Source organism: Candoia aspera, chromosome 5 (assembly GCF_035149785.1).
Source record: "Candoia aspera isolate rCanAsp1 chromosome 5, rCanAsp1.hap2, whole genome shotgun sequence".
NCBI lineage: Eukaryota > Metazoa > Chordata > Lepidosauria > Squamata > Boidae > Candoia > Candoia aspera.
Genome location: NC_086157.1, coordinates 13414717 through 13438756, shown reverse-complemented (window position 1 = coordinate 13438756; position 24040 = coordinate 13414717). Strand labels below are relative to the sequence as shown.

Genomic DNA, 24040 nt, shown 5'->3' with positions numbered 1-24040 from the left:
TACACTGAACGGCACAACCAAGTAGTGAACAGGAACATCTGTTTTTGTGAACAGGAACATCTGCACAGTGTATGGACTAGACCCTCCCAAGTCCAGATGGGAGATTCCACAGAAGGTTGTGGAGAATGACAGGGCTAAGATTCTATGGGATTTCCAGATCCAGACAGACAGACAGACAATCAACTAGACATTGTGGTAATAGACAAGGACTAGAAGACAGCGGTGGTGATGGATGTAGCAGTGCCAAGTGACAGCAACATCAGGAAGAAGGATTATGAGAAGCTGGAGAAGTACCAGGGCCTGAAGGAGGAACTAGAGAGGATGTGGAAAGTGAAGGCCAAAGTGGTCCCAGGGGTGGTAGGAACACTCGGGGCTGTGACTCCTAAGCTGGGAGAGGGGCTCCAACAGATCCCAGGAACAACATCAGAGCTCTCTATCCAAAGGGAGGGAGGGAGAGAGAATCAGCAATTCAGCGCTGAGTTTTGCTCCTCATGGCAAGGTGAGGCAGTACATTCATAATTATAGGGTTCTTGAACAATAAAGAGGAAGCAGAATCCTGTATCACATTGATGATCAATCATTTGGGGAGCACGGATAGGGGCTTGCAGGTTTTAAAGGGAAGTTTTAGGTTTTTTAAAAAAATATATACTAATTTTCTTTTAGTGTTTATGCTACAGTTTTGCTGTGTCAAAATGAAGTTTCCTTCAGGTTGAGACTTGAATCCTAGTGACATCACAGATTATGCCATTTCTTAAAACACTACAGAAGTGGTTTGCCACTGCTGCCTTCTAGATATGTTTGACTTGCTAGTCTCTCTTAGGTCTCCGTGATTTGCTGAAGTCTCCTGTCCAAGTACTAACCAGGTAAGATCCTGCTTAGCTTTTTCATGATAAGCCAAGGTTAGGCAAGTGCTGCTAGCTTCAGAAGTTGGTAAGAGTTCTCCTAATTTTCAGCAGTTGGCTTTAGGTTGTTTGCCCAACCATATAGGCTGTTCCTCCCATTTCCATGGTGCAAAAACATCCCAGAAGCTCTTTACTCTAATATTCTTTACCTCAGAAATTGCTAGGTATCCCCAGAATAATGACAGTTAGGATCTGACTTGCTTATTCATGCTTATGAAAACTTCATGTATCTATTTAGGATTGGGAGGAAGAGCAGGGGATGCCTTAAATAAAAGTCAGATCTACAGTTTTAATGATTTTATCAGTCTTACATTTCTGGATCATGGAAACCTGTGTGAGGAAGTTGGTTTTCAAAGTTAAGATGGTGAGTGTTAAGATCTGAATGCCCTGTCACACTTATGTGTTCTGTGAAGGCCTACTAAAATACTAATTTATTCCATTTATACAAATTGCATTCCTATCCTTTGTAATGTTAGAACTGAGATTGAAAACGTAGAAGTGAAATAACACTGAGAAATAAGAGAGGAAATAATATGACTTATTTTCTTATTTTTTTCAAAACCTATGCCTGGTTTGCAAACTATGAGAGATGGAATCTATCAGTGGCTTAGTATAAATTATGCTGTTTTATCAAATACTATGTTAGCTATGGACAGGGATGGAGAAGAAATTAATTTGCCTTTTAATACAAACTGACCTAACATGCACATCTTCAGCTTATACACAAACCAAGAGGCAGTGAAGTTCCATTATTTTGCCATGTCTAGTCTTCTCATAAAAACAAATTTACCAGAATCTACTCTGCATATGCTTGGGGTGCCTGTAGCTGTAGAAAAAGAATGGAGTCCTCAATTAATACGTAGATAAAATACATTTCAGGACTGAATATATGTGAATCTTGCGTTCTTTTTTATGAACACTCTATTAATCTTTGAAATTAAATACCTTTCCCCTTCCTAGGTTAGGTGGTGAAAGAGAAATGTGTGTCAGGTTTTTCCTCCTCACCAGGGCTTTACCTCTCTAGCGCTTCAGGGAGCCAAAGGTCCCAGGCCTGATCTCTGGTGAAGAACAAGTTAAACATCTACCAGATTTTATGGCCCAACAAAATGGGATGCATCTGTGCACTTAGTATGCATAGGCTTGTTATTTATGTAAATCACAAGACTTGGAGAGATGGAGATTGCTAAATATTAGGATAACAGCAAACATAGAGCAGCATGGATACCCCAAGAAGATCTACTGCATGAGGCAGAGGAGGGTGTGAGGCTTTAACTGCTTCTGGTTTGGCTAGTTCCCCGCCATGCCTCTTCTTGGTAGCAGCAGCACTAACTTGACTCTTCAGAGTCCCCTAGCTTGTCCTAGATATATGTGCCTGAGGCGGTCATCAGAAGGATGCATTTGTGAGGTAAGTTACCAGTGCTGGCAAACACCACAGCCACCTCACAATGCATCATTTAGGGGATCATCTGCTCCATTCTGCTTTGGTCAGAGCTCACCTTGAGTACTCTGTCTGGTTTTAGGTACCACACTTGATGAAGGATTCAGAAAATGCTCAGAGAAGGCCAATGACAATAATCAGGGGGCTAGAACCTAAGAGCTCTGATGAAAGAGTTTAGGATCTAGGTATGTTTAGCCTTAAGAAAAATGACTGGGGAGATGTGATAGGTCAAAAACTTGTCCTATAGAGGAAGGTCAAGACCTATTCTCTCTCAATCAAAAAGCAAGACATGGAATACTGGATTTAAGTCTAATAACTTAAAGACAGACCCTGATTGAATGGACAGAGGTATCCAGTGCGGGTATCCTTCTCACAAGTACTACTACCAAGCCAGGTACCACTTAGCTTGTACTGTGCATCTGTTTTTTCCTAAGTGAAAAACATTACATTTCTTACCTTGCATATGGTTGTATAAAGCCCAATATTTAAAGACTATCAAAATTATTTTGCACCTTAAGCCTGTCTTCTGAGGTGTTAGCAAACTGCCCTCTCCCTCAACTTTGTGGCATCTGCAAATTTAATCAGCATCCTTTCTATCCCTTTGTCTAAGCCACTTATGAAAATGTTGACAAGTACTGCACTTAGGAAAAACCAGATGCACAGTACAAGCTAAGTGGTACCTGGCTTAGTAGTAGTACTTGTGAGAAGGATCTCAGCCTCCTGCTTAAGCATGACCCAGCAGCGTGCTGCAGCTTGTCAACAGAGCTAATACAGTCTTAGGCTGCATCAACAGAGGTACAGTGTTGAGATTGCAGAAAGTGATCGCCTGCCTCCTGGAATCATGGATGCTCCAGCACTGGAGGTTTTCAAGCAAAGGTAGGACAGCCATTTTTCTGGGATGGTCTCAGAATTCCTTCCTTGGGCAGGGGTTGGACCAGAAGGTCTCCAAGGTCCCTTCTAACTTAAATGATTCTATGTGATTAAAAAACTTCTTAACAGTAAGAGCAGTTCAACTTAGAGAGCCAGGGAGATGACCTTGAAGCAAATATTCAGAATCCTTTAGGTAAACAAAAAGGACAAAAGCATTCCTTGAATCCTGGGAAGGGAGTCAGTATTAAAAAGAGTCTCAGGCTGGCTCCTTCCTGGAGGGGAGGGGAGAAAAAGCACACATAGACTTGCATGATTCTGTTATCTTAATGCCTGTCTCAATAAAATATAATTGTAGTCTTGCAGTGGAGTCAGTTTTCTGGTCCAATCTACCCTGTACCGCTGACATCAACAATCAAACAATTAGCCTGTTGGCTCCCCTTTATGAGACATGTTCAACAGAGGCTGGGTAGCCATTGTAGGGGATACCGTCATTTGGTTCCTTGCACTGAGCAGGAGGTCTGACTGGTGCGGCTACTAGATCTGGTCTGCCAAAATCTGGACAATTATGAGATGGCAGCAGAGACATGGGTTTTTCGGTTTTTCTTTGCTGCTGTGTGTAAACATCCAGATTTTTCAGTCCAGATTTAGTAGCCTTACTCAGTGGCCCTTCCTGAATCTTAATCTCATAGTGACACATCAAAAACAGCTGGTCATGATAGCAAGCTGCATTACTAACAGCATGCCATCAGTGCAATGAAGCATCTGTTCCAAGTAATGGCTCAGGAGGGCAGCGGGTAGGAGGCCAGCCTGCTGTCTGAATCAACTGTTACAGGTAGTCCTCACTTACTGACCACTCATTCAGTGACTGTTTGAAGTTGCAGTGGCACTGAATGAGTGGTACTTACAACCAGACCCCCAAGTTTTGGCCGTCACAGGACCCTGGCAGTCATGTCATCATGATTTGGGCACTTGGCAGTCAGCTCATACTTACAACGGTTGCAGCGTCCCATGGTCACATCATCATCATTTGCAGCTTGGACTGCCAGGATTGCTGTTGCTAAGTGATGCAGTCATGTGATGATGTGCTTTACAACCACATTGCTTAGCAATGGCAATCTCAGTCCCAATTGCCATCATAACCCGAAGACTACCTGTATGCCTAACAGTAGAGATGGCCCTCTCCTTGCTTGCTGCCCTGACACTGTTGCCTCCCTCCCAGGACTGCTCTTTGCCTTTTTAAAAGGTTACAGAGGTTAAATGCAAAGATATGTTGTGCTTGAACTTAGCCCAAAGTCTCGGCATAGCTCCTCTAGATAGTCAGTTCGCTCAGGGTGTCCAAATGCAGGAAAGTTTTTAAGAAACAGCTTCCCCTCCCATATAAATGGCAAGGAAGAGCAGTAATAAGTTTGTGGCTGTTTTGTAGCTGGGAAGAGCATAAGTTCCGGTTGGCTTAGCCCCAGCTGATCCAAAACCCTCAGCATTTAATTGTGAGGAGTCAAATCACTGTTTTGATAAATGATTATTTGTAAAAGAATGTAGTTTGTTTAGAACACACTTCTCCATTAGAAGGCTTTTGTTACAAGCCCTTCAGGCTTTTAGACTACTCATTAATCATGTGCAAATACAGGGACATGGAGATCAGATGGAGGATACTGTAATGCATTTGAGTACATTTCAATAACCTATTTGAACAATATACACGAGGGGGATACGTGCCAGGTTCCTACCTTGACACCAGAATTTATTCAGAGGAAGTAAAGAGGTGGTGAGGGCAATCTTAGGCCTCATTCTGACCAGTAGATTGCTCTTTTTGACTTTACTGGGGAGTGAGGGTTTTGGAAGTATTAGAAAATCTTTTTACAGGCACTCTACTCCATCTGAACTCTGCTATGATCTTTTTGTCACTCACTTTTTCATCAAAACCAGTAAGATGAACAAAGAGAGCAAGAGTTACACTAAATTCCTGCCTTAATGCTGCTTACATGAAACAGAGTGTTTGTGCAGATTTATATTAACCAACGCAGATAACCACATGGAGGAATTGATGCGTCCCAGGTGCAGCTGGCTCCATCCTGGGGGTGGGATCCACAGGGAGAGGTCAAAAAAGTCAAAATGTTTTCCAAAAGTAAGATTTCTGAATTGGGCAATACAATATTGGGAAATACTACTTCTCTTTTGTAGCCTTGCTGTTATTTTAAATGCTAGAATCACTCCTTCCTCTCAAGTCAGAAGTGAGCTGTCAAAATCTAAGTTCTGGAGAAATCTGGTGCCTTTTCTTTCTTCTGCACAATAACAGGAAAACACACCTCACCAGACCTGAAGAAGAGCTTTCAGAGCCCATATGCAGAAGGCTAAATAAATTGAGAGTATCTTGCTAGCTTCCAGTAAGATGAATCTTACACTTCAACTTTGGTAAAGTAATAGTAATTATACAGTGTAGTCAGCAAAATGCAAACAGAAACAGTTTTAAAAATAGGGGCGAGAGAGTTGTGTACTATCTGCACAAGAGAATATCAGCTCTAACTGCCTTCTGGACCTAATTAAACCAGAGCTGTTCTGAAGAGCATTTTGGTCCTAATACCATCCTTGCTTGGTTATACTTCTGTCTGGTTAATTTAATTTTATTCCGTGTTTTCATTAGCCTGTGGACCTTTTATTTATACCCTTTTTGTTTATTATATATTGTTTCTTATGTACTTTATCTGTAAACGGTCAAGGGGCCTTAGGGATCCTGAGATCTAAATAATAATAATGTGCATAAATAACAATAGTAATAGCAATTACAACCACAGAGCTAGCTGAATGAAAAGAGGAAGATTGGCTGCCATTTTTTCAATAGTCTACATAATTCCTCTCTTCCATTTATGTCTTCTTTACCATTCTCTTGCTCCTGATTACTTCATCTGGAAGTGGTTTTTGGAAAAAGAAAGTATTTTTCATGAATCAGTAACTTCAATATTCTTATTATATGTCTAAGAAAGGATTTATTTTCCTCATCACCCCAATTCAAAGTCATATTAATTCCTTGTGTTCACTTTCCCCTCCAAATTCCTGGAGCTGAAATGGATGGCTATGCAGAGCAGGTCAGGCATCCTCTAGTTAGTTTAAAATAATAGTTGGAACCTGGTTGGAAAATATCCCTTTTTTGTGAATTCGCCTATATATTGATTCCTGCTAAGCCAGCTACTTGTGCTGGAGATGAAGAATCTATACCAGTGTTTCTCAACCTGGGCAACTTTCAGATGTCTGGACTTCAGTTCCCAGAATCCCCCAGCCAGAAATTTGCTAAGGTTGAGAAACACTGATCTGTACTGTGGTTCCCTGGGATGTTTGCACAACATTCACAGAGGAAGCCACCTTTACTTGTTACAAGAGATAGGCATCTTCACTTCCTATCAGAACTTGTCTTCTTCTCCTCTCCCATCCTGGCACTGAAGAGAGGGACCCTCAGCCCAGCCATAGTGGCCAAGAAAGGTTTCAAGGCTGCTCTCCTAGGGACCACAGTTATGAGGACAACTTCCACAAATCATGACAACCGCTAAGAATTATAGCACATTCAGCACCTGCCAGGCTGGTTGTACATCAAAAGCAATGTAAATCTTAGAGGATTCCCAACATCCCTTGCAAGCTTACTAGATTGCTGCATCTCTGTAGCTGAGTAACACTTCAATAGCTTTACTTCCTAATAGCAAGCTGCTTTAAGTTAAATGGAGTCTGCAATTCCCAATCCAGATTTATAAATTCTACACAGAGAATCAACAAGAAAGCAAGTGTTTATTAAAAAATAAATAAACTAGTTAACACTTAAGGGAATTGCATGCCAGCAAGAATACTACTAGTGGACCTGGCCTCATGCTTTCTTGGCAAGCCTATTCCTCCAAGAATATTCTGATTAATGGATAATTTCTTTTTCAATGCTTGGAGATAAACCTCTGAACTGCATGGCAAACTCTCATCTGATTTTTGCTGGCCCACAAATTCTAATATCGAAACAACAATTTAAAATCAATGGTGACCTGCTTGCTTCAAGAGAGTGTGACTTACCCTGTTCGTGTGATATTCTAGTCAGCTGTTACGATGCTGCCTGTGAAACTTTGTATCTAAGCAACAGGAAATTCCAAGCCCTTAGAGATCATTAGCATATGCCTGGTTTCCAATGTGCAAGTTCCAAGTCAGCACAGAAAGTCCCAGCTGCACCTCCCAGGCCTGAGAAACCAGCAGTTTCTATGAATAGAAACAGCATTCAGCCTTGAAACAGCACAAGGTCCTCTGGAGGACAGCTGTGGCTGGTGAACTTTTGCTGTAACCATTCTAGACTGACCTACAAGAAGCTCCACCGTGTCTGTGAGATCATCACTATGTCTCTAGCAGTGACACAGCAGAAGACCGAGCTGCTGGTAAAGAGTTAAGCAGCAGAAATGCTGGGGACAAGGTGTCTCTGCCATGTAACAAGCGGGGTGACTTCCTTGTGGCAGCCAGTGAGATACAGGAAATCAGGAATGAATATCTGAACTGCAGCAAGCATGTTTGTTTATATTTCATACAAGCATAGAGTCAGAATAGGGCCACTGAGTCAGTATTTTGGCTCTGTGCAGGAATGCAAATTAAATAATCTCCACAGATGGCTGTCCAACTTCTACTTGAACACTTCCAGTGAAGGAGAGCCCATGACCTCTGGGAAATTGGTTGCATTGTTGTATGTAAAATTGCATTGGCCTTTTTTATGCCATATCACACTGCTGGCTCATATTTACCTTGGAATCAGCTGCAGTTCTAAACTCCTTTCCATACATATTATTGCCAAGCCAGAAATACCTCATTTGTTCATCATTTGTACTGCACAAATTTACAGGTAGTCCTCGCTTAACAACCACAATTGGGACAGCAAATCCATTGCTAAGTGATACAGTCATTAAGTGAAACATCACTGAACTGTGATGGACTTACGACCTCACTTCTGCCATGGTCATTAAGCAAGACATCACGTGACCGTGACTTGCAATTTTACTGTTGACTTCTCCACTGATTCTGCTTGTTGGAAGCCAGCTGTGAAGGTCACAAATGGCAATCATGTTACCGCAGGATGCTACGATAGTTGTAAATAGCCACCAGTTGCAAGTGCCCAAATCTTGATCATGTGACTGCAGGGATGTTGCAATGGTTGTAAGCGCAAGGACCAATTGTAAAGTTACTTCTTCAGCACTGTCATAACTTTGAATGGTTCCTAAACAGGACAATCATTAAGCAAGGACTGCCTATAGTTAATATCCACTCCACTTTCTTCTCCAAATCATCAATAAAAATGTTCGAGTACCAGACCCTATGCATCTGAATTTTGCTTCCTAACTGAATAGTTTTGCATTTGTCTCTGTTGAATTTCATGGATTCTAAAACCTCAATTTGGTAGATTCTCATTTAGCAGACTTTGGATGTAACAGACAAAAATGTCCATCCTAATATCTCTCTCACACAAGGACAAGTCTTTTGCATCCAAAGTAGTCTGGGCAGGACATTTATATTAAATTGCATTATATTTACACATTTGCATCAATTTACTTGTGTAGTAATGTCATTATGCAAATAACATAATCACTGTAAATTATGTACTTTGGAATTTAATGGACATTGGGAAGTAACAAACACCTTGTTGCCTCAATTGGTCTGTTAAATCGAGAGTTTACTCTATTTTCAACCCATTTCTCAAACCTATCTAGATCATGATAGATCTCTATCAAGATCATTTTGAATTTTATTTTACTGTATATGAATTTTTGCTATCTGAAATTTGATAAGCATTCCCCTCACTTCTTCATCTAAGTCATTAATAAAAATGTTGATGATTACTGGGCTGAAGAACCAATCCTGTTGCATACCTACTTAATGAGGAAGACATTGAAAATATTATCAGGCTTGAGCATTTCTCAAATTAAAATTCCTGGGAAGATGTATGATGCAAGTGTTGGTTCCCTGGTGGTTATAGGTTCAGGAGGCTTTTATGTCAACAGCTTCTCCATGATCAGTGGAAAAAACCCTGCTCTTTACTAGATCACAGGAAGGCTATTAGAATGAAGTTAAAGAACCAAGAGGACCTGTGGGAGGTGAACACAATGTCATTAGGAGTCCTTGGTGCTCTTGTGGGAGGTTGGATTGTTGCTTTGGTAATGGAGCACTTGGTTAGTGTGGGCTGTTTTTCGATAGATTTGCGTTTCTTACTTGCCGCCGTTTCCTCTGCTGATGAGGATATCCAGGAAGGGTAGTGTACTGTGGTTTTCTTCTTCTCTTGTGAATTTTATTCCTTTAAAGATGTTGTTGATGGTTTCATGTGTCTTCTCAAGTTGTTCCTTTTTTATTATGACGAAGGTGTGGTCTACATACCAGGTCCATACTCTTGGTTGTATGTGTGGGAATGCTGTAGTTTCTAGATGCTGCATTACGGTCTCTGCTATGAGTCCTGAGAGTGGTGGTCCCATGGGTGTCCCTCTGATTTGTTTGTATATCTGTCCATCAAACTGAAAGCAGGTACTGAGGGAGACGTTGATGAGGTCCATGATTCTGGGCATTTCAGTCTTAGTGTATTTCTCTTCTATTGGAACAATGTCATGATTCAGGTTCTGCCCCTTTTGTACAAAAAGGGGCAGGCTTGGATGGTGATGATGTCACCCACACTATCTTTTGGACCTTGGACACCAACCCCACCCCACCCTGTGGATGCTGCTGCAAGAAGTCTCCACCCAACATTGTTTCTAAGTGAGAAATAGTTCAGTAGCTGAAGTTCTTGTAACTCCATCTTCTCAATAAGTCTTGAGATTCTGTAAGAATGGTATTTGGAAATGGTACTTAGAGTTTTAGGCCAACGTGTCTCAGATGATGATGGTGATAATGATAACGATGATATACCAGGCAGAAAGGTCTTTGGATTCCGCTGACTTCAGCAAACAAACATCTTAGATCAGGACAACCTTGTGGGAAGGCTGGCTTTGAGCTGCCAGCTTTATTTGAGAGTCAGCCTCTTTTTCCCAACATATCTGCTGTTGAAGTATTGGACAGTGACTTCTTTCTGTTCATCAACTGGCTGGAGGGAGTATTGTGCCATTTGCAGCAACTCAATCTGGAGGTTTATTCACAGGATTATTCTGAGAATAAAATGGAATTTGAGAAGTTGCCCTCTATCCCCCCCTTGGAGGAGGAGGAAGAAGAGGAGGAGCAGAGTCAGTGCAATCCATATACGTGCTCAGATGCAATCCAATTATTACAAGTCTCACCTCCCTTAGCAATCCAGCAGTGAGAGGAAATGTCCACTTGCCAAAAGGAGTGAATGTTGCTGTGCTAAGAATGGAGTGGGTAGTACTGATTGCTTGCATCCATCCAATGATTAGGAATGGCCACATTACCAATTTTGATTGTACTCTACTTTTCCACTCCTAAATTAGTTCTGTTCCTTTTTGTTTAAAGAAAAAACTCTGTCTGTCTGTCTACTTACTTACTGGACATGCCCACTTCCTTTAATAGACACATTTTTTGAATTATTTTTCCTACTTTAAGTTAATTGCAATTCATTTTTAATGGTTGTGCCTGATGGGAATTGTTTTAAAAATGAAAAATTCAGATTAAATGTATAATGCAGCCTGATCAAATGTGATTATCTTATGAAAGAGCCTTAGAGCTACTGCTGACCTGTAGAACCAGCAACAGGATTAAATATGTCCAAACTATTAGTTCATAATGAATTCTAAAGTGAAATTTCCAGGGGTTTATGAATCTTTTTTTTTTTTTCTGATTACTTGAGGGTTGAAATTGGGCAGTGAATCTGCTAAGTAGTCCAGCAGAGACAGGAAGAATATTGATAGTACGAAGAGAAACCACAGATACCCTGCCTATTTTCATCCAGACCATAAACACAAGCCAATAGATGATGCAGCCTTTAGAACCCTAGGAATAATAATAGAACTCTACAATCAAGGCCATTCTGTTCATATTATCAGAATGGGGTTCATAATAGGGATGTCCAAGAAAGTAGGAGAGTTTCAAGCCCATTCTAGCTGTAGCACTGAATGAAGTCTGCTAAAGTAGATCATTCACTAATCAAGCAACCTGCAGGAAATGTCTTTGTGCATGCTTGCTGACATAAGTTTCCAGAAGTCTTTTTCTGACCACAGATCTCTCATTTTCTCTTACACAAATTTCATCCATGCAACCCTTTTCAACATAAAATTGAATTCCAGCTTCTTTGTATAGCTGGGGGAAGAACCACCAAGCAGCACATTCTTGGGCCATGGATTGTCTAAGTGCCAGCCAGCCACTGGGTTTCATCTGTCCTGTGCATCATCCCAGGAGAAAAGCAGGAAGCAGCTGCCATTGGCAGGCAGTCCTGTGGCTGCTCAGTGCTTCACCTGCCTGGCGCTTTCCCAAAGGGAAAAATGTGAAACAACCAAAGTCAGCTTCCTAGGAAATTCTCAGCACTGAACAATACTTTAGAAAAGGATCACACTAAAACCAAGGAGAAGGCTGTCCAAAAGAAATAATTGGTGCTTGCCTATCTCTGTGGTGCTGTATCTTACTATGCCAGCCTGTGTCAGCTAACTGATATTATCAACCAGCCAATATTGTGAATAACTGAATCTTGCCCAGATAAAACAAGTTTTCACATTAGCATTCTCTGTACGTTTTGGAGGTGTCAACACAGCCATCGATAAGCTTTTTAGAAGTAAAAGGTAATGATTTGCTGAGATAGAGTATCACCAGCAATTTACACTGAGAGTTGTCATTGGATGCCCTTCTGGATCATTCTCATAAGGAGCCAAGTTTGCCAAGCTAAAAAGATGCATGTCTGGTCTGGTGGTGAAGAAGATAGGTAGCCAGAGGGAGGAAAGGGGATGTAGTAGGGTTTCCCTTGTGTCAAGCTCAACTCCTGGTCACTACATGAATATGTCCATGTTGTTGTCTTGACAATAATGTAGAAATGATTTGCCATTGCCTAGGCCTGGAATGGTGGACTCATTTTTAAGATAATGATTTTGGAAGTCCTGGGAGTTGTTGAACCATTGAACTGAGGACTTGTTCATATTGGCCTAGGACAAGGCAGGCACATAAGCTTAACTGGAAGGATTTCTCCAATAGGGATTTTCTCATACTAGAATATGATCACACCTGGTAACGGTCAGATTATAGACAAGGAATTGCTGTTTGCTAATGCCATTTGCCGATTATTTCATTAACTGGTCACCCATGGTCTTTCCAAATGTGTATGGCAACCAAGACTGCAAATGGAATGGCAGCAAGATTACTGTATATGCTAACATTTCTTTGGGTTTCTCTGCTCTCAGTTTCTTCTCAGTTACAATTTCTTAAGAACCCTCTGAGAAAGAATACAACAGAATTTCAAGAATGACAAGTGGCAAGACTACAAATGCCACTTTTTTTGTGCCAACCTCTTTTTGATGCCTGCCTATCTCTGTGGTACTGTATCTTAATGTGCCAACTTGTTTCTGATACCTTGGTTTAGTGACATTGAGCCAGTATTTGGATAACTTAATCTTGCCCCCCCCCCAAAAAAAACAAGCTTTGTCATTGTGCCTTGCACAGCCTGACATCCCCCCAAATCCAGTGATGAGGAAGTCCTGGAAGTCCAAACTTGTCAACCTGTTACACCAGCTCTGACCCAGTGATCAGAGACAGCAAAGCTATACTACCCCACGAGGGTAAGTCAGTGGGCATTCATCAGTATCATGGTAACCTGGCAGCCCCCAAAGCCAGTGGAAATGGAAAAACCTGACGTTTTAAAGTAGTTTTGAAATTGGAATTGGATGCTATGTCTGCACTGATTCAATCTACATTAATTATACCCTTGGTTGGACAGTTCTGAGGCTGCTGTGCTGTCCATCCCTGCCTTAAAAGTTGCAAGGAAATATTTAAAACAGTTGGTATGGTGAACCCTTGAAAGTATCCACTGGAATTTTATAGGGTTATTGTCCCCTGAAGGGTGAACCATCTGTGTTATTCTCATTCCCTTCCATTGTTAAAATGCTGCAGGCATGTTGATGCTTCCCCATTATAACTGAAGGATGAATCTTTTTTTCAAAATTCTCAAAGCAGCTTAAATTGATTTAGTTTGTGCTCAGATTTCAGACACAAATTGAATCAGGCCTTCTTTGAATCTTAGGTCTCCAGTTCAATGGAATCAAGTCCTATTTGCTCAAATTGGCATTAATAGCTGCTTTTGTTCCCATTCTGTGGTCATTGGAAAAGGAAATATGATTGACACAATCTTTTTTTTTTTTTGCAGAAAGCAACCAGGAAAAAAAAAGTCCATGCTGTTGAAGTGGCAGGTAAAATATTTTGTTGGCATTGTTCCTTTGAAATCAATCAATTCTTTGTCAAACTGATATTCTAAGATTAACTTTTTTCACAGTTGAGCTGTACACACAGAACACACTAAAATGGTTTACCATCTGATCCAAGAAGGATAGTACCTTTTCTCCACAAGCTATATAGTTAAGAATTTTATGTGCAAAGACGAGAAGCAAGCTTGGGAGCCATCTGGTTCTGGCTTAGGAGGAGATTATATGTTCTCAGTTGGCTGTGAGACCTGGTTTTAAAATCATCACCTGCTTGTTAGAACTGCATTTCCTGTTCTTAGATGAGCTGTCTGGGCCAATCAATGGTGCTGTCTATAAATGCTGCCATTTTTAGATTAGTATGTTGTATGAGTTGAAGAAGAAAGAGAACACTGAGACATCGGAAGCTTCCTTTTCAGGGAACTGGGCGGGGCTCTGAAGCTTCACATCTAGAAGATCCTTGAATTTATTTATTTATATTATTTATGTATTTATTCTATTTATATATTGTCACAATTTTACATACGACTTTCAGTAGCTGACAATATATACAAGCATTTAAAATGTCCATGGTGGATTATAAATAAAATGTCCATGTTAAGTTCAGTAAAATAATACTGATATATAATAATGGAATGCAGACAACTTTACTTAATTTTTCATGGCTCACTGGTGAGCATGCGCAAACATAGCATCATCTCAAACTATGAATGCTCTTTGAAAATGTGTAGTTGTCACTTCTGGGCGGAGAAAATGGCCAACTAACACATCTACAAATAGCATCAGTACTCAGTACCAAAACTGATGCTTTTATTCTAAATTGGGGAGGAAGTTATCAAAAATAAGGACAGAAAGGAGAATGAATATAGGCAAATACAGTGGGAGAAAGCAGAAAAAACAAAAAGTCATATATCAAGAGGGAGGGAGGGAGGGAGGGAGGGAGGGAGGGAGGGAGGGAGATGAGAGATTTACTCAAGCTCATAATCAAAGAGTTTATCACTTTCATCAGCCGAAAGAGTGATGGTACAGATAGCAATGTATCAATATGGCACAATAGAAAGGCAAATATAAAGAATCTACTGTAATGCAGCTCACAAATATTGAATTAATCCTAGAGATTTAGAAAAAACTAGACAACCCATGACCTGTTGCGCCATCATGTCAGAGATACTGTATTTCCTTACCTAAGCAGAGAAACAGAATAACCATGGGCGGGCAAAAAAGTGGTGGGAATGGGAGCAACTTCCAACTTCCTGCTGGCTTTCCTAATGACTTTCCTTGTGTGAAGCTGGCAGGGAACATTGGAAATCTTCCTTTGTTCCCACCCTCCCTCCCTCCCTCCCAAAATGACTGAAGAACAAAAATCCCTGTTAAACCTGTAGAAGAATTTACACACAGACAACATAAGGGGTTAACATTTTAAAATGGGAAAAAACGAAGCCAGCATTGGCAGCAACTGTTTTGTGTGCCCAATCACTTTGCTTATTCCTTCCTCTGACTCTGGCATGCATGCAATAGAAGATACGGCATTGCTTTGTGAGTGGGCTGGTAAAGACTGGCTCCCTTCCAGATTCATCCAGCTATAAATTCCTCACCCAAAAATACGTTTAACACTCAACCAACATAGATTGGAGGGCTACCAATAGAATCTGTATAGATAATTGTAATTCCTCAATCACAGATCTATCCAACAATACTGATAATGTTCACACAATTCAAAACTCACAAACTGATTTAATTAAAGACCCCTGGGAAATAGTTCATGCACTGTTGTGGCCCCAAATCCAGAATGAGCAGCAAGGAAAACCCACCTGAATTTCTGAATAAGAGAGCCTGCATGAATGAGCCTGATCATTCCTTCTGCCTCTTAAAGATGTTAATATTTTTAATACTACTAAGAACCATGAATCCTTTTCCAGACAGTTATCAACCCTTACAGATAAGGAAATAATGACCCTGAATTTTCAATCTCATGATGAACAGACAGGTTATCAAGAATATGGAAACTTAATAGATCTGGAACAGTATCCAACTGAAATACCAGTGGCTGAAATTCTGCAGATTGAGTTTAGCTCCCTTTGAAGGCATTGTGAGGGTGTCCATCTTGCAGAAGAACAAAAACTATTCTAAGAATGTCATGAACAAAGAAAAGGCAACATTTCATTACAGTTTGGAATATTGTTAGCTGGATGTTCAAAAGATCAGAGGTTGTACTTGTGAATTATATATCAAATTTTGACACAGTCTTGTGTCAAAAGACCTGAGCTCTAGGCATATTAGAATGAAATGGCTCTGTCTCTCCTGTGCTTAAAGGTACTTCTAGCACCAGTGTAATTTGGCCAAAGGAGTATCCCAAAAATCTTTGTCCCAGACAAAGTTTTTATCACTGGATTACAATCTTGAGCCAATTTGTTTCTAGCTAGTTGAGTCATATTCAGATTAAATGCTTCCCAATTGTTAATATCTGCACTCCTCTACCGTGGCTAATAACTAAGACCAAATTACATTGGGATAATTTGGAATGATATATTCACAATTTTTTGCAGGCTTATTCAGAAGCATCTGTTATCATAGCTGGCGACTTCAATGCTTGAATGGGTTCAAATGACACTAGGCTATATGTATGGTTTAATAGCATACCACGGGTTAGTGATGGGGATAATTATACTTGGGGTTGGAATCAAAAGATGGATTTTGTGATTTATAGGAGGGTAATGCCTTGCCCAAATGGCAAATAGACTACAGCAAATGATTCCAATTGAACAAATGGAAGATAACATAGCCATCGATTATATGGTAGTCTTATGTAAGTTGTTTTATTTGGTAGATGTGTTTAAAGTATGATGCCATCTTGCTGGGGACCACCAGCTCCTAACTTGAACTTTTAGCTGGTTGATTCAAATCTACCTTTATATGAATGGCTAGCCCAGCAGAAATGGGCCATGCAAGGGCTTGGTGGTCTGTCACGTCACAGAAAACAACTTTGGGTCTGTTAGATTCAGGTTGCACCAAGTTAAGTTAGCAATAATATCAGCAGATTAATCAAAAATGGCTGATGAGCAATTCTGGACACTAATTCAAACCCTGTGTGACCCTGTATCAAGACAATATTCAGAGAGGTTGCAAATGTCCAACTCTGAGTGCTGCTTTGATCACGAATGCAGGAAGACAAAACAGCCCCAATAACCAGCTAAAAGGCACTTGGGGGGGAAAACTGCCCCATTCTTCCACAAACATTGTGCCTACAGAAAATACAATATAAAGCTTTAATTAGAAAGAAAAAGATGGACACCCTGAGAGAGAATTGGTAGCAAATAGTATCAGCTGTTATTTTGACAAATTCTGCCAATTTTTGGCATTTGATTAGAAGGGGGTTCATTACACAATGGACCCACAATTGACTGTGGAATTTTAGCAGACATTTGGGAGAAATATTTTAGTTCCATCTTTTCAGTAGCTTCTGGAAATAAGCTCCTAATTGAACCTATTACCAGAATGGTCCCCTGTTACATCCTCAGAGATATTTAAGCTTATTTCACAACTGAATTCAGGAGGAGAATTGTTGGAAGCTCACATAGAATTGTAAACCCCTATACTTACAGCCCTCTTTAACCATATGGACCATGCAGCATATATACCTAAAGATTTGGGGCTTGATAAACATACTCTTTTTAAAAATAAGACTGACCCTGCAGATTATAGACCAATCACTTTACTGAGTGTCATAAGCAAATGTTATACCAGACTCCTGAACTGGAATTTCCTAAATTGGAAATTTAGAGAGAACATTCCTGTAGACAAATAGGCAGGATTCAGGACAAGTTGAGGATTGACTTTCCAGGTAAATTATTGAAATTTTCCAGAGGGATTCTGTATATAATCTTTGTAGGTTTCAAATGTGCATTTGACTCTATTCTTAGAGACAAGGTCTGGAAGAGTCTTGTGTTTTCTGTCATCTATTGATAGCTACAGTACCTGCTATAGCATATTCAGTGAGTTTGCTCAACTATTATGTGTGAGTCAGAGATAACCACTGGGAACACTTGTCAGGGCAGTTCTGACACACAGGAGTGTGAGGAAAGTATGTATATTGGCTTCCACCCATTCAATTTCAGTATTAGTTCATTGATAATAAGCCTCTCTAATCCAAATTATCATTACTCTAAATTAATAGAGCTGTATCAGTTTTACCATATGCAGATTGAGGGAAGTCTTGTTTCAGCATCCCTTGGCAAAATAAGGAGAACACGAAGGCTGCTTCCCTCATTGCAGAGCAGAACAACTTATCCTACTTAGGCAAAAACAGAAGTCTTAGTCTTTGCAGATAGAGATAGATGAGAGAGAGAGAGAGAGAGAGAGAGAGAGAGAGAGAGATGGATAGATGGATAGATGGAAGATAGATGATAGATAGAGTTGCATAGGTGGCAAATTGTCAGGAATGCACTAGAACAGATTAAACTATATAAGAATCTTGGTGTGCTCCTCTCCTAAAATGCCCATATAAAGTATTCTGTAGAAAGTTAGGGTCAGGGTAATCCTCAGAGTCTTCCACACAAGAGGTGCTTCTGTGCTCCAGAGCCTTAAAGATATACAAAATCATTCATTCCAAATTTTTATACTGCAGTTGTCCAAATATATCCCAAATATGGCCTATGGTTAGAAATAGGATTAGCTATGATGGAGGGACAGTCTGGACACCAATGTTTAACTTGGGTTAAAGCTTATGCCAGCTGATTTTGGCCTTTTAATTCTGGTAGTTACCTGTATCCATACTTGGATAAGACCTATAACAGAGAAGCTTATGGTTTTACACCTGATTTCATAGATTTTGGGTTATGAGAACGTAAAGGAAACTTATCAAGCAATGAATTTGGGACATTGAGCTCCAAAGAGATATAAGATATAAGAGATATTACCGTGCATATATTCTTATATGTTTAGCCATTACTGCTATTCTGTTCTATTCTATTGCCACTTCTTTCCATTCATCATGGCTGGATCAGGCTAGGTTGGAATGGACATTCAGGCTAGGAAACTTCTGGGCCAAGTTTCAGTACAAGGGGAATGTGGTAGGTTGTTCTTCCCAGACTTCACTGTGGGAATCCATAGAAAAGGGCACAAAAGAAAGAGTCTTCCAGGGAAACTATCTGAAAAGAACAGAGGCTACTGTCCTGGAGAAATATATTTAGAAAATGACCGGTAATTGGTAATTGATACATTCATATTATGGGAGGTAGTCCTATAACTGTGACTCAATAATCCTTGTTTTCATGACATGGCAGAAGAGAGAGATCAGCAACTTTGAATACCTTATGTACCTGAACACTCTAGCTGGACGTACATACAGTGATCTCATGCAATATCCAGTGTTTCCATGGGTCCTTGCAGACTATCATTCCCAGGTAAGCCATTTCTGTTATGCTGGACTGTGGCTTGTTGGATGTAATTTCTATGTACTGTTGCTTCTATGTCAGTCACTGGAATTTCTGCCCCAGTTTGTCTGTGAGTAAAATTCTTTTGTGTTTGTATTCCAGACTCTAGACCTGACAAATCCAGATACCTTTCGGGATCTCTCCAAACCAATGGGGGCACAGACAGAGGAGAGAAAAGAGAAATTCATCCAGCGCTTCAAAGAAGTGGAGAAGACCGAAGGTACATGTCCCATTTCCAGCATCAGTGTGGTGTACCCTGAATCCCCTGTCATTTTTGCCAGGCCAGAGAGTTGCCTGGCGTAACAAAAAGCAGGTTTATAGCAAGATTGTGGAAGCAGCAGGAGAGTTGTCCTTACAAAACCAGAAGAGATTTAGGAGCTGGGTAGAATGGGGAATAGCACCAAGAAGTAAAGCCCAGTTAGCTCTGATCTGGGGTGTGCTTTGGTTCATTCATTCATTCATTCATTCATTCATTCATTCATTCAATTTCTATAGCCGCCCATCTCAACAAGTGACTCTGGGCGGCTTACAACAATAAAAACTATTGAACAATTAAACAATTACAATTAAAACAGTTACAGTACAAAATGAATATACATGGTTGCCAAGTAAGCAATGTAAGGTGTTAATATAGCCAAGAAACGGGACCATTACCATGCTCAGGGCCCCAGGCCCTGGCACATAACCAGGTTAATGACTCCACCCTTCTGAATTCTTACTGAAATGTATTTATTTCTGAAATTTCCATCATGCCCATCAGTGGTCTAGGGTAACTTAATGTTCCTAGATAACTTAAAATAGAGTAAAATTGCAGATATGGATATTGGGCCTTATGCTGCCAGATATCAAGCATATTTGTTTTCCATGGTTCTGGAAATACGGAAGCAGGACACTCAGAGTAAGTTCGATTCAATAGTCCGAAGTCCCTCCTCAGATCCCTGTATCTGCTGGGTCTGGTGGTTGAATTTCCTTCCAGAGACTGGCTAGTTCTACTGCTGAAACGATTTTGATCAGAGGTTGCAGGACAGCAACATATTAAACCAAGCTGGACCAAATCCAGTTACCCTCTATAAAGTAAGCATTGTTTGCTAGATGTGAAAGAATTTCATGCACACAAAAATGCTGGGTGCCTCAACTGAAATTAGGAGATTTTGCTAATCTTTGAAAGGAGCCAAAGAAGTTTTCTTTTCCTCCTTTTCTTTAACAGTTATTCTTAAATCTTTTTGTGTGCTTGCTTAGTTGTGGCACCACAAGGGCTCGTCCTCTTTCTGCATTTTCTTTCAAATAAACCATGTGATCATCACAAGAAGTTCTGGAATGAATTCTGCCTCCTTTCTGTTCATTCCCATTTACTTCCTCTTCCCTATCATCACAAATGGGGCAAATTAAAGTAATAGCACCAAGTATGAAATTTGAAATTTAAAATCCATGCATGATTTTAGAAGTTTTGAGAAGCACTTTCTTTAATGCTTTCAGGAAGTGCTTCTCAAAACTTCTAAAATCATGCATGGATCGCTAAAGAAATATTTGGAAAATGTAGAAGCCACCCATATTTAACAAAGTTTCTCCCTGTACCTTATTTTCTTAATACACATGGGAGGTCATATTTTTGGCAAATGAAATAAGGCTATAGTTGGGGTTCTATATAGCTGCTTATCCCTAGCCTTTTAAAATTATATACAAAATTTTGAATCCAAAATTATTTACCAATGAATTATGTGCTAAAATATCTTAATCTATTGCTGCATTTCCTAATTACATTTGTCTGGAAGAGGTTGCTTATTGAAGATCACAGTTCCACAGCATGGGACATATGGATACACAATTGCACTCACAATCCGTGTTCTTAATTTTAGTACACATGTTCATAGAATCAAAGGGTTGGAAGGTATCATAGAGGTCATTTAGTTCAACCCCCTGCTTGTTGCAGAATCCAGTAGAGCATCTCTGACAGATGAACATCCAGCTTCTGTTTGAAGGCTTCTGGCAAAGAAGAAATTGCTGCATCATGTGGCAGCCTGTTCTACTGGCTGATGGCTTGCATTGTTAGGAAGTTCCTCCTGATGTCTAGCCTGAAACTTCTTCCTTTGTAATTTTAACCTTTTGGTTCTGGTACCACCTTCTGGGGCAATCCATTCCTTCTTCTGTAGGAGAATCCTTCAGATATCCAAAAATGATTGTATCTCCCTTCACTCATTTTGTTATAGGCTAAACATATCAAGGTCCTTTAACCACTCCTCATAGGATTTATTTTCTAGACTTTTCATCATCTTGGTAGCCATACACATCTGCAGGAGGGAACAAGAAGGGCAGCTAACAAAACCTGCGTTCTGACATTACAGCACAAACCCTGTGACTTAGGTACTTGCGTCGTGCGTGGGACACAAATACGAAAGGCACTGTGACATTGCCATGCTCATTTCATCATTTGTGCAGCATCACAATTTGTATTAGACAACCTGTGTGTTTGTTGTTTGTGTGCTGTCTATGATTTAACTAGCATCTGTTCAGTAATTTTAAAATTCTCAATTCATTCTACATATACATACTAACAGGCCACAAGGGCCACCCTCATTTACCCTAATGCTCGGGATAATATTTTGGACAGAACCAACCAACTTGACCATACTGGCATGACTTCGGTGTTTGCTGTTGGTGATAGTCACTCCCTTAAAACTTGAACCATTTTTGGTTTGGGTGGAGCTCACTTAAGTAACATAACCAATAGGAGTCACTTCAGATTTCCTTTTGCAACAGTAACAGTAAAGCACCACAGATTATTCCCAGCCGGCAGGTGATTTTCATCTAAGAAGGTCTCTTAGAAATACAAAAGATACAACACAATCAAAGACCTTATGGATAAGTTATATCCATAAATGGCATGTATGAGTACTTGCTTGATAAGACACATCATGCTAACCCCTGGGGGTGGTTAGCCCCCTGAAGACACTCCCTGGAAATTGAATTAAGAACGTTTTACCATCCACCTCTTGGAATGTAATATTTATTAAGAGGGTTGTTTTTATTGTATGGCTTTATTGTTTTATTGTATTTTACTAATATTTTATTCCTGTTTTATTGTAAACTACCCAGAGTCGCTCTCTGAGTGAGATGGGCAGTGACTAAATTTGAAATTTGATTTGGTTATTACACATTTCAGGGATTGTTTGATTCTGAAGGTTTTATCTGAAAACTGAGTCTATAAACAGCTGATTCTTCCTGTTCGTAGGTAACCTTTCAGCTCAGAGTCACTACTGCACCCACTATTCCTCCGCAATTATTGTGGCTTCCTATCTGGTTCGCCTAGAACCCTTCACAGAAATCTTCCGATCTTTGCAGGTAGGCTGAACTTGGGTAGAGTTTACAAAACATGGGTTACAGCTCCCATGGTAAAGCATCTGACCAAATCTTGTGCTTTTGTGCTGCACGAGGCCTCCCATTTGACACTGGCCTGACATTTCTGCCTGACTGTAGTAGCAAATGGATAAATGTAGTGGAGAGGACTGCAAGGAGCTATGCAAATATAAAGAACTTTGGAAGCCTAGGGAGGGAGTTGTATGCAAGAGTTGTATTACAAGTTATCTGAGAACTCAAGAGCACAGCTAGATAGGTTTTCATGCAATCTGCTCAACCATCATCACTGGCTCTTAATTTCTCACCCCCCTATACACACTATTTTTCTTCCTTCCATTCACCTTTTTTCTGTTGCTTAGGATTCTTTTCCTCCAAAACAATCCTAGTGTTAAAGTAATCCAGCCAGCAGAAAAGCATGCCAACTGAAATTGTGCTGTCCTCACTGCCAATTCCTATTTCACTTGAGAAAGAAGACTGGTGCTGTTGTATTGATTTAATGTGGGGTGAGTTGAGGAAAATGTTTGGTGAATTCCCCCTTTTTTGTTTTCCTTCCTACCACAACTCAAGCACCCTAGCATGGGGGAAGTCATACTGGGAGAGTGTAGGTGGGTGCTTGGAATGATGTTTTGTCACCTGTCAGCTGCATGGACAGACTCCATGTTTATGACTTGTTATTTGCTATTTCTGAAAGAGTACTGAACTCATGATCAAAAATAGTCTGGTTGACAAGTCATAGGGACAGAAGGAGGCAGCACTTTCCTTGGCTAGAGCTACAACATAGTTGGAATGTTGGCAATGTGTGATCAGGGAGTCCAGGGAATGACCATGATGTCCAGTTCTGACGTTACTGTCAGCAGCACCCAGAAATAGCTCGTGAAGGACCATGGGGAACACACAGTAGTGACTGGCCCACATCAAATAACAACCATGATTGTTATGGTGCTTCCTGCTGCAGAAGCCAGAATGGATTAGGGAAAGTAGAGTTGCCCACTTGCCAAAATAATAAAAACAGTAAAAATACAGCTGAGCAAAACACCTTGGCAGGAACAGCAGAAAGCCTATAATGTACCCCAAAGCAACAAAAGAGCAATATGGTTTAAATTCATCTTCTGTGTATTATAGGATTTTGAAAAATCAGTCTAGTGCTCTTTCAAAAGGAGTCCATGTAAGTGCTTTGGAAAGTGCATTACGCCTCTATGGGGCTGGGTGTCCAGTTTCTCTTGCACCCAAGCCAAAATGGCCATGGAGCACAGTGACTGGGGGGGTGGGGGTTGTGGAAGCGTGCCTGCAGCTGCCTAAAGTGGCCAACAGGAACTGGGCAGCTCCTATCCCTGACCATATCATCAGCCAGATCACGTCCTCAGCAAAAAAAAAAATAATAATAATGGAAAACTAATTTAAAATGGAAAGATCTAAGGACAACTGTTAGCTGCTTCAGCTATAGGATAGGAATGAGACAGGCAACGTCATGAGGACATGGCAGAAAAAATTATCTGGGCCTGTTCATCCCTGAGTGAGGGAGACCCAAGACTGAGCCCTTCCTTGGAGCCGGGTCTTTTGAACAAGCCAAGTCAAGGTCGGCAAACTCTTGTGCCATTTCAGTTGGGAATCCTTACTGTCATGGTCACCGGGCAGCATTTTGTACAATTATTTCTATTAGGTTAGAAGGTTCAAGATAAAAAGCATAAATGCTTCTAAAATCAATAAAAT

At 40.4% G+C, this 24040-nt stretch overlaps 1 protein-coding gene across 1 annotated transcript in view; it reads left to right on the top strand.

The window, feature by feature from the left end:
• WDFY4 (WDFY family member 4) overlaps positions 1-24040 on the top strand; it is a 195260-nt gene that overhangs the window by 129578 nt on the left and 41642 nt on the right. Inside the window, exons 47-50 of the mRNA XM_063304372.1 lie at positions 13493-13535; positions 18827-18946; positions 19079-19196; positions 22206-22315. Coding sequence (XP_063160442.1) covers positions 13493-13535; positions 18827-18946; positions 19079-19196; positions 22206-22315 — 391 coding nt within the window. The remainder of the gene's footprint in view (positions 1-13492; positions 13536-18826; positions 18947-19078; positions 19197-22205; positions 22316-24040) is intronic.